This window comes from Salmo trutta, chromosome 35 (assembly GCF_901001165.1).
Source record: "Salmo trutta chromosome 35, fSalTru1.1, whole genome shotgun sequence".
In the NCBI taxonomy this organism is placed as follows: Eukaryota; Metazoa; Chordata; class Actinopteri; order Salmoniformes; family Salmonidae; genus Salmo; species Salmo trutta.
This window is the reverse complement of record NC_042991.1, coordinates 1,420,759-1,433,775: the sequence shown is the minus strand read 5'-3', so window position 1 is coordinate 1,433,775 and position 13,017 is coordinate 1,420,759. Positions and strand designations below refer to the sequence as shown.

At 43.7% G+C, this 13,017-nt stretch overlaps 1 protein-coding gene across 1 annotated transcript in view; it reads left to right on the top strand.

Moving 5' to 3' along the window:
* Positions 1–13,017, top strand: part of usta (uronyl 2-sulfotransferase a) — a 174,244-nt gene that overhangs the window by 112,052 nt on the left and 49,175 nt on the right. The window contains exon 2 of the mRNA XM_029732957.1: positions 6,843–6,886. Within this exon, the coding sequence (XP_029588817.1) occupies positions 6,843–6,886 (44 nt within the window). The remainder of the gene's footprint in view (positions 1–6,842; positions 6,887–13,017) is intronic.

Below are 13,017 nucleotides of genomic sequence, written 5' to 3'. Positions count from 1 at the left end.
ATACCCGGGCCAGGTTGATTAGAAAGGCCTGCTCGCTGAAGTGTTTTAGGGAGCGTTTGATAGTGATGAGTGGTGGTCGTTTGACCACCGACCCAGTACACATGCAGGCAATGAGGCAGTGATCGCTGAGATTCTGGTTGAAACAGCAGAGGTGTATTTAGAGGGCAGGTTGGTCAGGATGATATCCTGGTTGGTTCCTTGATGATTTGTGTGAGATTGAGGGCATCTAGTTTATATTGTAGGACAGCTGGGGTGTTACGCATATCCCAGTTTAGGTCACCTAACAGTATGAACTCTGAAGATAGATGGGGGCGATCAATTCACATATGGTGTCCAGGGCACAACTGGGGGCTGAGGGGGGTCTATAACAAGCGGCAATGTTGAGAGACTTGTTTCTGGAAAGGTGGATTTTTAAAAGTAGAAGCTTGAATTGTATGGGCACAGACCTGGATAGTATGACAGAACTCTGCAGGCTATCTCTGCAGTAGATTGCAACGCCGCCCCCTTTGGCAATTCTTTCTTGTCGGAAAATGTTATAGTTAGGGAAGGAAATTTCTGGATTTTTGGTGGCCTTCCTAAGCTATGATTCATACACGGCTAGGACATCCGGGTTGGCGGAATGGGCTAAAGCAGTGAATAAAACAAACTTAGTTTTTACGGTTTCAGAAGTCAACAAATGAGAGCGCTTGGGGAATGGGAGTGATGCTTGGGGCTGCTGGGTCTGGGTTAACCTCTACATCACCAGAGGAACAGAGTAGAACTTGGATTAGAGTACGGCTAAAGGCTACAAGAACTGGTCATCTAGTGCATTTGGACAGAGAGTAAAAGGAGCAGGTTTCTGGGCGCGGAAGAATATATTCAAGTCATAATGTACAGATAAGGGTATGGTAGGATGTGAGTACAGTGGAGGTAAGCCTAGGCATTGAGTGACGATGAGAGAGGTTTTGTCTCTAGATGCACAATTTAAGCCAGGTGAGGTCACCGCATGTGTGGGGGGTGGATCATAAGGGCTAGCTAAGGCATATTGAGCAGGGCTGGAGGCTCTAAAGTGAAATAAGGCAAAAATGATTAACCAAAACAGCAAGGTCAGGCATATTGACTAGGCATATTGACATTAGGGAGAGGCATGTGTAGCCTAGTGATCATAGGGTCCAGTAAGCAGCTAGGTGAGCTGGAGGCACGGTGATTCAGACAGCTACTAGGCCGGGGCTAGCAGATGGGCCTCAGGGGGACGTCGCAACAAGAGTCTGTTGAAACCCCCTCGGGCGGTTACGTCGGCAGACCAGTTGTGATGGATCGGTGAGGCTCCGTGTCGGCAGCAAAGGGTCAGGCATATTGTCCATGCCAATTGGCAGAAGAGGTATTGAAACCCAGGAATTATCTGATGGAATTCTTTGGCTAGCCAGGAGAAAGGCCTAGCTCGAGGCTAGCTTCATGCTAACTGGTGCTTGCTTTGGGACAGAAACCTCCTCGGACGGTTACGTTGGTAGAGCAGTCGTGATGGATTGGCGGGGCTCCGTGTCGGCAGCAAAGGGTCTAGGCCAATTGGCAAAAGAGGTAATTGAAGCCCAGGGATTGTTTGATGGAATCTCTTCAGCTAGCTGGGAGATGGGCCTAGTTCGAGGCTAGCTCCAGCCTAACTAGTAGCTAGTTAGCTGGCTAGCTTCAGAAGTGGGTGCCGGTTAAAAATAGTAAATATAACAGATCCATACCACATTGGGTGAGGCGGGTTGCAGGAGAGTATGTTCAGTCCATAGATGGAAAATGAGGTTTAAAAAATTCTACAAATATACACTAAATATATAAGAAGAAAAAACGATATGTACAAGGGACAGGACAAGACAATCAAAACAGATATCCCCACTGCTAAGCCATCTTGGATTTATAGAAAAGCTATTGGGAATTTGGGAACGTTTGTTGCTAAGACTGAGATTTGGTGATGGAATTTTCCATAGTTTGTGTAGATGTTTCGTATCAGGGTCTTTGTTTTTTTTTACAAAATGGAATGCTCTATTACAATCTATTTACTGTATTTATACAACCACTTTAATTAGTCTAGCTTGATATTTTCTGATGAGTAAACATATAAACTACATATGGGTAGCTAATGAGAAAACAGTTATGTTTGATGGCACCTCCTAACGTGCGGCACCCTTCATAGGTATCTCAGCCAGTAGCACTACCATGTGTCCCATGACACATTAATCCTACTAACCCCCTGGCCACACACACACACACAAACACACAAATACAGAAAGAGAGAGACACCTACACTCACCTCTCTGTAACCCCTGGCTGTGAGTCAGTTGAAGGTGTATCTGAGGGTCAAGGAACATCAACCTCTCCTCCTGTGTGAACCCAAGCCCTTCTCCCCCATCTCTCCCTTCCTCCCCCATGTCTCATGTTCTCCCCCATCTCTGCCTTCTCTACCTTCATCTCTCCCTTCTTCCCCATCTCCCTCTTCCTACCCCATCTCTCCCTTCTTCCCCATCTCCTGTTCTCTCCATCTCTCCCATCTCTACCTTCCTCCCCCATCTCCCCCTTCTTACCCCATCTCTCCCACCTCCTGTTCTCCCCATCTCTCCCATCTCTCCTTTCCTCCCCCATCTATCCCATCTCTACCTTCCTCCCCCATCTCCCCCTTCCTCCCCCATATCTCCCTCCCTTCCTCCTCCATCTCATCTCTCCCTTTCTTTAATCACTGTTGTCCATGACCTCTGTAAGTTGGCCTCAATTATTGAGTGTCATATAAGAAAGAGGGCTGTTCATCAAAGATCATCATGGCTCCAGTGTGAGAGGATGTATACCATCGAAGTTTCTACTCCAAACAGCCATAGAACTTATAGCCATAGCATGAAACCAAAGAATCCAACCATAGTTTAAGTCTGTGTGGGCTGTGTTCAGTTGTGAATGCAGCCAAAATGGCTCTGATTTAGGTGACAATGAACGGGGACTAAAGAAGAACACATAACTCCATGGAGGCTCAGTAGATTCCACCGCTCCTGTCATTGTGGGTGGTGTGGGTGGATGGCAGCTGTCTGTTTTACGAGCATGTGCCCTGGAAGAAATTAGTTCCAATCCCGATGCACAGAGCAAATGAGAAACACACAAAGGGGGTTGGCCCTGAAGATGAACGACAGGGAGGATCTGTCTCTCGTTTCCCCACCCTGGAATGACCTCAGATACCTCTGCACGACAAGCCTCCCTCAGCATTCCTCAGCAAGAATGCATGTGTGTGTGTGTGCAGCAGACACACCGGAGGGTGTGTGCACAGTGCAGCTGTCTCCATATTAATATACTGTAGCAGCTGATAAACTAATGTACTAAAGAAGTGCTGTAGGAAGTCACGGCAGGCACTATATAACTCAGAGGCCTGCAAGGATACTTGCTGGGATGTGTGTGTGTGTGTGTGTGTGTGTGTGTGTGTGTGTGTGTGTGTGTGTGTGTGTGTGTGTGTGTGTGTGTGTGTGTGTGTGTGTGTGTTTCTGACACCAGGCCACTCTTTAGAGAACTAATTGCCCAGAGTCCAAACACCACCGTCAGAAAGTGTAAACAGTGCTTTACAAGTCATGCAATGGACTTCCTATACAAGCCTAGAACTAATGTGCCAATGAGCCCAAGCCAAGAGAGAAGGCTTTGGTCGACACAGCTCAGACCAATGAATAATGAGTCTGTTCCTGTATGCATTAGAAGCGGTTTCAACTGTTGCACTCACTCTCCAAGGTGTCATCAAAGCATTATTGCCTCTCAAGTAGAGGTTCTCCCTTCTCTTTATGTTTAAGAACAACCCAACCGACCCCCCCCCCCCCTTTCTCTCTCAATTCAATTCAATTTCAGAAGTTTACATACACTAGGTTGACTGTGCCTTTAACCTGTTGAGGACAGACGTTCCGCTAGCCTGCGGAACCCCTAGCCAACAGCCAATGGCATCGCACGGCGCGAAAGACAAAACCAACTAAATTACCACAATTCAATTTTCTCAAACAATCAACTATTTTACACCTTTTTAAAGATAAGACTCTCGTTAATCTAACCACATTGTCCGATTTCAAAAAGGCTTTACAGCGAAAGCAAAACATTAGATTATGTTAGGAGAGTACATAGACACAAATAATCACACAGCCATTTTCCAAGCAAGCATATATGTCACATAAACCAAAACCACAGCTAAATGCAGCACTACCTTTGATGATCTTCATCAGATGACACTCCTAGGACATTATGTTATACAATACATGCATGTTTTGTTCAATCAAGTTCATATTTATATCAAAAACCAGCTTTTTACATTAACATGTGACGTTCAGAACTAGCATACCCACTGAAACGTCCGGTGAATTTACTAAATTACTCACAATAAACGTTCACAAAAAACATAACAATTATTTTAAGAATTATAGATACAGAACTCCTTTATGCAATCGCGGTGGCAGATTTTAAAATAGCTTTTCGGCGAAAGCACATTTTGCAATATTCTGAGTACATAGCTCGGCCATCACGGCTAGCTATTTTGACACCCACCAAGTTTGGGGCTCACTAAACTCAGAATTACTATTAGAAAAATGTGATTACCTTTGCTGTTCTTCGTCAGAATGCACTCCTAGGACTTCTACTTCAACAACAAATGTTGTTTTGGTTCCAAATAATCCAGAGTTATATAAATCATGACTTGGCAGCAACAGATAGTCCAGCAACAGATAATCCAGTTTATGTGGTGTAAATCTGAAAATTAGCAGCTGACATCTTAAAGGTTTTTTAATTAATGCATGTGAGACAGGTTCTATGTATAACAAGACAGGCAGAGATGGAGAAAAAGAACACAAAAAAGTTGAATTACCTCTGGTTGGACACTTGCTAGCAATAAAGCTTCCACGGCCTGTTCCTCGGACAGTGAACATCTGGCAATATCTACATTTTTGACCCCTTGGTCAGCTCGCTCTCTGAAAGTAAAGAAAACAGCTTTTTTTTATAGATATGAAAACAATAATAGATATGACAGTTCAATCTAAAGCAGCAGATGTCATTTTTAGGATACGTCAATACAGCCCAGTGCTGCTTACCTGAGATGACGGCATCTTCGTAGGTGTCCGCTTTGACTTCCTTTCAGAACAATTATTTTTTGATTGAAAATAAAAAAGGTTTTGCTCTGGACAAAAAGACACAAATGTACCTCAATAGCATATAACAATTTGCCTGTGAATAACCACACTTTCATACAAACGTGCTACTGTGTGCAGAATTCTTGACGCACAACTGAAAATGCTGCTATATCCTGCCAGCACGCCCACAAGCGAGCCATTCAGGAGCAGAATGATGACGCGTGGAAGAGGGAAAGGAATGAGATGGGAACAGCAATTTGTTTCAAGTTGGGGAGGAGGGCTAATAGCTGAACAATAGACTATTCAACCTTTACTAAAGAATAGTCTAATAGCTGAGCTAGGTGTGAACCCTCCCCTCCTTTCACAGACCAGATTTACCCTATCGACCAGGGGGGAGCTTGCTACTCAATGTTGTAAAGTAATGACTTTTCAAATAAGTTAACTTACACGTTATGTTGGCTGACAATTTGTTAGCTACGCTGTCCTTACAAACCACATAGCATATCATTACAGCAGTATGTACCGGTATGTTAGCTAGCTACCTAACGTTAGTAGTTATACATCAAACTTGCCAGTATATTAACTATAGGCTAGCTACCCAATGTTTATTGACTTGATTATTCTCGTCATTCTTAGCTTAGCTAAATGGTATAGTCGTTGTGCTTTGTCAATGGACATTTGGGTCGGCTTAATAAGAACGTTGGCTAAACTGGAACACTAGCGCGAGCCCATAGCAAATTGATGGAATCGAACGTTCGCAGAGCCTGTTTTGACTGGAGTGATGCTTTGAATTCCATTAAAAATGTATCCCTTTTTATTTTACCACTACAATCTGTTCGTCGGACGAAACTGGAAAAAAACTACTTGTGTAGAATGTAAACATCCGCACCTCGATGGTGTCAACTGTGCTTATGTCTGCGTAATGAAAAAGTAGGGAAAAAATAAAAGCTTCTGACTATTTCTGGTCTTGCGATCGATTACAATGGTGCCTGTGTAACAGTTTTGCTTCTGTCCCTCTCCTCGCCCCTACCTTGGCTCGAACCAGGGACCCTCTGCACTCATAAACAGCCACCGTCGAAGCATCGTTAGCTTGGGTGCTTGACTGCCGTTGTAAGGCCAGAACGCTCAAATCAACCCTACTCCTTGGCCTGAATGTCCAGTGTGCGCTCCGAGAGCGAAACGTCTGAATTTACAAACTGACACTTTTTCTCTGAACGGAAACACCATAATATTAATCAAATTAATTAAGCCAAATTTCTTAAAATCAATCTCATACTATGTTATTACAAAAAAGGTTTTAAATTATCTGTCAAACTAGCAATAACTTGCAGTAACAGAAGAAAGGGCTGAGAATTAAATGACGTGTCACAGAATGCTGCAGCAGAATGCAGGGTGTGCCGCAGTATGACACAACTTTTAAAGGAGAAACCACTGTAACTCAGTCATGACGACATTCCCACGCTTTATGTGGATGTGAAGGCCGCTGTGTTTTTCTTAGAGGGATCGTGACCGACCGTTTTTTTCTAGGTGGCTATTGAAGATTGTTGTGGCTGGATATAGATTTGTATTACACCTGTGGTCTGCCTGTCTGTCTGACATTTATTAAGTACTTTGGTCACCCTTGACTTGAGTTCACTAGCCTGTGAATCTGTGTTGCCAGTGGATTTGCCATAATACAACTGTTGGACTGTAGTCCCTCTGAATATTATCACATTCTACATATCTATACCTGTTTCTTCACAGGAGAGTCCACGTATCTCGATGACCACGGACCCCCAGCTCCCAGGGTAAGACCTTTAATACAGCAGTCCCTCTTTATTTTTCATCACTCCATCTTTCTATACCTCACACTTCATCTCATCCATGCTCTCCACCCTCTTTCTCTTCCCCTCTCCTTGTTTTTGTCTTTATTTTACACTCTCCTTTTCTTTCCTCCATCTCTCTCTGATCTGCTGCCCTGTGTGTGCCAGTCCAGTCCAGGCAGGATAAGGGTGAGGTCTATGTCTGGAGGAGCTGAGTGTGAACTTACTCTAAATACCAAATACTGACAGACAGACAGACACACACAGACATACACACACACTGGGGCCTTGTGTCTGGCCAGCTGCATCGGTCTGCCTCTATCTCACTTCTATTTCTTCTCACCCTTTCTATTTCTGTCCTTTCTTTTTCAACCTTTATCCACGGTTTCTTTCATCCACTAGTTTCACCCTTCTACCTACCACCTGTCTATATCATTCTCTCCCCTCTTCTCTCTTTGATCCACCTCTCTTTCAGTCTCTTTTTCCTGTCTCACATTCCCCCTTCTCTCTCTGTGCGGTGACAGATTTATCAATCCAACTCACAAATTGGATAATTACAGTGTTGTGTTTTTTGGTGGGAGACACATTTCTTTGTTCGTGAACGTGTCTAGGCTAGCTATATTTGGCTATGGGTTCAGAGTTTATCGTGTGTGTGTGTGTGTGTGTGTGTGTGTGTGTGTGTGTGTGTGTGTGTGTGTGTGTGTGTGTGTGTGTGTGTGTGTGTGTGTGTGTGTGTGTCTGAGGAGAGGTCTGGCTACGTGTCTGTTTGGAGCTGACCTAAAGGTCTGGCTGTTTTGATTAATCCGGGCAACATCTGGCCCATGTTTATATGTTATTATGTTGACTTGGAGAGGTCTGTTGTAGTGTTGGCCACTAACCCAGGCTAACTTTGAGGTAAAGTACAAGCCATGGTATTTTCTATCTGAGCAGGGGCTGGCGTGAACTGTGGTGTAACTGTCTGGACTGTGGTGATCAGAAGCACTGAGATAGGCCAGGAGTTTTTCCTGACCATTTGACCAAGACGAACTCTGAGTTACATGGTCACATGGACAGGAATAACTGTGGATGAAAGAACTGGTGGCTGGCTCATATCAACCTTGCTTTTGTACTGCTAGGATTTGGCCATCTGGAAAGGCTGACTGGTCAGAGTCGGGATAAGCCAAAGGCAGCCAGGAACAGCTTGTCTGTTTCCTAAGTCATAATGATGAATCAAAACTATTTGTTTACCATAGAACACGGACACAGTAGCACTGCAATCTGTTAAATCACTGACCAGTGGGATTATAATGGAGAGAAAGGACACATAGACTACTGTAAAGCCCTGTGCTCTTGTGTGGGCTACACTGGCTGGTACTGTATTACTAATTATACTTGTGGTTAAACCCCTCTTTTTCTTCACTCCTTTCAGCTCAAAGTTTAGCCGCTAGCTACCATTAGCAACCACATCAGATGGTTTATACTGGGGTGGCTAAGCCCCTAGTTTTCCCTACCCTCTGTGAAGGTAACATTGCTATTAGCCACGTCTGTCATTATGTCATCCTCTCAGACAGTAATGGTAATGCTATGTTAGCAGCTAACGCTACGTGAGATGTGTCATCCTCTAATTTGCCCCTTAAACTGAAGTTGTTTGGCTATTTCTGACAGAGGCTTAGTTAAGTATACCTTAACTGGTTATGGCAAAGCATGTTCTTAATGCAGGGAATTTGTTTTGAAGGTATTTGAAAAGTGTAAAAAGGGCTAAACTTAAATAAAAGCAAAAGCCCTCAAACTATAAGGTATAGTTAGTTACATGTAAGGAAACACGCAACATATGCAAGTCTCTCGTGTTTTGTGACACATTTCCCTGAAATTGGCTGTTTGGATTCATGGCATGCACACGTGAACTTAGCCCTGTATCTTTGGGCCTGACCAAGACGAAAAACCCCAAATAACAAGTAGCGACTGTTTTCCTGTTTCTTAACATATTTTATTCCCCATTGGCCAGTATTGCAATAGTTTGCTTGTGCTGTTTTTTATTCTCTCAGATTTTCTCTGATGTGAGATGATGTCCCATTAACCGTGTAGCTCAGTGAATCCGCTCCACTCTGGGTAGGAAGGGAGAGAAAAGAGATAATCAGTCAGACAGCGCGTTAACAACATGAAGTGTAGAGTACTCCAGCATGTCCTGCCTGAGACGTCGACATGCAGAGCAGCAAGGGATGAGAATCTCTGTGCCAGCAGTGATGTAAACGCAGCACAGCCATGCTAACTCAAAACAGAAGACCTTTACACTATTCCCATGGTAGGCTGACTTACAGGCCTGGCACTACGGTTTGTTTCTAGGAACTACAGTAAGTGTGTGTCAGGAAGTAGTGTGTGTGTGTACAGTATGTGCTTAGTCACAGTCTGCTTGCTATTAATCTTTATTTATAGATTGTATCTCAGCCATAAATACAATAACAGTTCTACCCCAGGGAGTCCAGACAGCTCTGCTCAACATGAGAATGTTCAAAACAATGACAAAATGTGTTCTTATATAGGTCGTTGTCAATAAAACATCACAATAAGGTGCAGAGCGTTAGATTTGCCTGCTGAGGGGCAAGGAGAACCCCAGCGCCGCTAAAACCATTGACAACTGTGTACCGTTTAAGGGATTGTTAAATAAATGTAAACTATTTGGTTGTTATATCATCACGTCTTGAAGCGCATAGTCAGAACAACAAATATCCAATTATTGCATGCAAACAATTGCACACATCATCGGGAGGTATACAGCAAGTATAACTGCATGCTTTTTATGATCAGTAAACATCAATTGATCATGTCATTTCAGATGCGTGAGGGTAGTGATCTATCAATATTGGCCACCATTAATTGGATATTTGAGTGATATAAAAGCGAACTTTACCTGACAAGTATGAATGATTTATTTTAATTTCCCATCCTTTGTGGGCTCTGCCTGTCAAGCAGCAGAAGGACGCATTTGCCATTGTACTGTTAGTGTTTACTTTGCAAGTTACCGGTATAAGCTTTGTACAGTTGGTAAACAGTGGTAAGTAACCCTAATGTACTTATAGATGACCTAGAGCCAGTGGGCTTGGCGACGAATATGTAGCGAGGTCCAGCCAACGAGAGCATCAGGTCGCAGTGGTGGGTAGTATTGTCACGACTTCCGCCAAAGTCGGCTCCTCTCCTTGTTCGGGCGGCGTTCGGCGATCGACGTCACCGGCTTTCTAGCCATCACCGCTCCATTTTTCTATTATCCATTTGTCTTGTCTTGTTTCCATACACACCTGGTTATCATTTCCCCAATCAATCTACTTGTATTGAACCCTCTGTTTCCCATCATGTTTTGTGTGTAATTGTTTCATTTCTTTCGTGGTGTTTGATTTACGCGCTTTACTTTGGTTATGTTCTGTGATTTTGAGCGTATTTTTATTTATGTAGTGCTCTCGTATTTTGGAACTATAATAAAGTGCGCTTGGTTACATTTCGCTTCTCTCCTGCACCTGACTTCGCTTCTCATACACCCGATATTGACAAGTATATGGGGCTTTGGTGACAAAACGGATGGCACTGTGATAGACTGCATCTGGTTTGCTGAGTGGCTTGTTGGAGGCTATTTTGTAAATGACATCACCAAAGTCAAGGATCGGTAGGATAGTCAGTTTTACGAGGGTATGTTTGGCAGCATGAGTGAAGGAGGCTTTGCTGCGAAATAGGTAGCCGATTCTAGATTTAAGTTTGGATTGTAGATGCTTAATGTGAGTCTGTACGGAGAGTTTACAGTCTAACCAGACACCTAGGTATTTGTAGTTGTCCACATATTCTAAGTCAGAACCGTCCAGAGTAGTGATACTTGTCGGGAAGGTGGGTAGCAAATTGGTTGAAGAGCATGCATTTAGTTTTACATAGGACAGGACGGGAAAGGACAAAACACACGTCCGACTGCTACGCCATCTTAGAACATATGTGGCTACATTGATTGATGGACCACGTCAAAATTGGCTAGCTAGATAATAACATCAACATCTGACCGACCAGCTCGATTCGGTCATGTGTAGCAAAATTTGAAATTATGTTTTTTACACTGGGTAAAAAGTAGAGACTCAGAGAAAATAATATATCATACACTACAGTTGAGGAACAATGGGGAAGTAATTATGCTTTGAACGTTGATAAACTTGTAACCTCACTTTTGAGAAAATGGCCCTTGAATATTTTGGTAAAACTACTAGAGAGCTCTTCTTTGTCTACACCCATTCAGCATCGTTCACACTCTCTTAAGCGGTTAAGATGACGCCGAAGAGGATGGCTGATGTTTTACATGCTCCTAAACAACTGTGCTATTTTGTTAGTTTTTTTTGCATTGTTTAACTTATTTTGTACATAATGTTGCGGCTACTGTCTTTTATGACTGAAAAGAGCTTCTGGACATTAGAACAATGATTACTCAGCTTTTTCCTTTAATGAGTCCGACGAGAAGGATATACTGCTCTCCCAGGAACAGGCCCAAATCCCCGTCATTTGCTTGAAGAAAAGACAGAGAAAAGGAGGACGCAGATTGGGCTGCCTTCTGAGAATCCGAAGGCAAGCGAGTAAACTCCCACTACCATCCATTCAACTTGTTAACATGCAATCATTGGAAAATAAAATTGATGACCTACGATTACCCTACCAATGGGACATAAAGTACTGTAATATCTTACGTTTCACAGTCGTGGCTGAACGACGACACGGATAATATAGAGTTGGTGGGATTTTCCGTGCACCGGCAGAACAGAGAAGCTACGTCTGGTAAGACGAGGGGTGGGGGTGTGTCTTTTTGTCAATAACAGCTGGGGCGCGATGTCTAATATTAAAGTCTCGAGGTATTACTCGCCTGAGGTAGAGTACCTTATGATAAGCTGTAAACCACACTATCTCAAATATATTATTCGTAGCCGTCTATTTTCCACCACAGACCGATGCTGGCACTAAGACTGCACTCAAACAGCTGTATAAGGCCATAAGCAAACAAGAAAATGCTGCTCCAGAAGCGGCGCTCCTAGTGGCCGAGAACTTTAATGCAGGCAAACTTAAATCAGTTTTACCAAATTTTACCAGCATGTCACGTGCAACCAGAGGGGAAAAAAACTCGAGACCACATTTACTCCACACACAGAGATGCATACAAAGCTATCCCCCACCCTCCATTTGGCAAATCTGACCATAATTCTAAACTCCTGATTCCTGCTTACAAGCAAAAACTTAAGCAGGGAGTACCAGTGACTCGCTCAACATGGAAGTGGTCAGATGACGCGGATGCTACAGGACTGTTTTGCTAGCACAGACTTGAATATGTTCCGGGATTCATCCAATGGCATTGAGGAGTATACCACCTCAGTCATCGGCTTCATCAATAAGTGCATCGACGACGTCCCAACCAGAATCCATGGATTACAGACAGCATCCATATCGAGCTAAAGGCTAGAGCTGCCGCTTTCAAGGAGCGGGACACTAATCCAGACGCTTATAAGATATCCCATTATGCCTTCAGACGAACCATCAAACAAGCAAAGCGTCAAGATTGACTCCTACTACACCGGCTCTGACGCACGTCGGATGTGGCAGGGCTTGAAAACTAATATGGACTATAAAAGGGAAACCCAAACGCGAGCTGCCCAGTGATGTGAGCCTACCAAACGAGCTAAATGCATTGTATGCTTGCTTTGAGGCACTAGCTGTTCTCGATTACCGGGACGTGTACTCAAAGCATGCGCAGACAAACTGGCAAGTGTTTTCACTGACATTTTCAACCTCTCCCTGACTGAGTCTGGAATACCTATATGTTTCAAGCAGACCACCATAATCCCTGTGCCCAAGGAAGCGAAGGTAACCTGCCTAAATTATTACCGCCCTGTCGCACTCACGTCATTTGCCATGAACTGCTTTGAAAGGCTGGTCATGGATCAAATCAACAGCATCCTATTGGATACCCTAGACCAACTCCAATTCGCATACCGGCCCAACAGATTCACAGATGACGCAATCGCACTCCACACTGCCCTTTCCCACCTGGACAAAAGTATGTGAGAAAGCTATTCATTGAACGCTGAGCTGTAGTCAACACCATAGTGCCCACGAAGCTCATTACT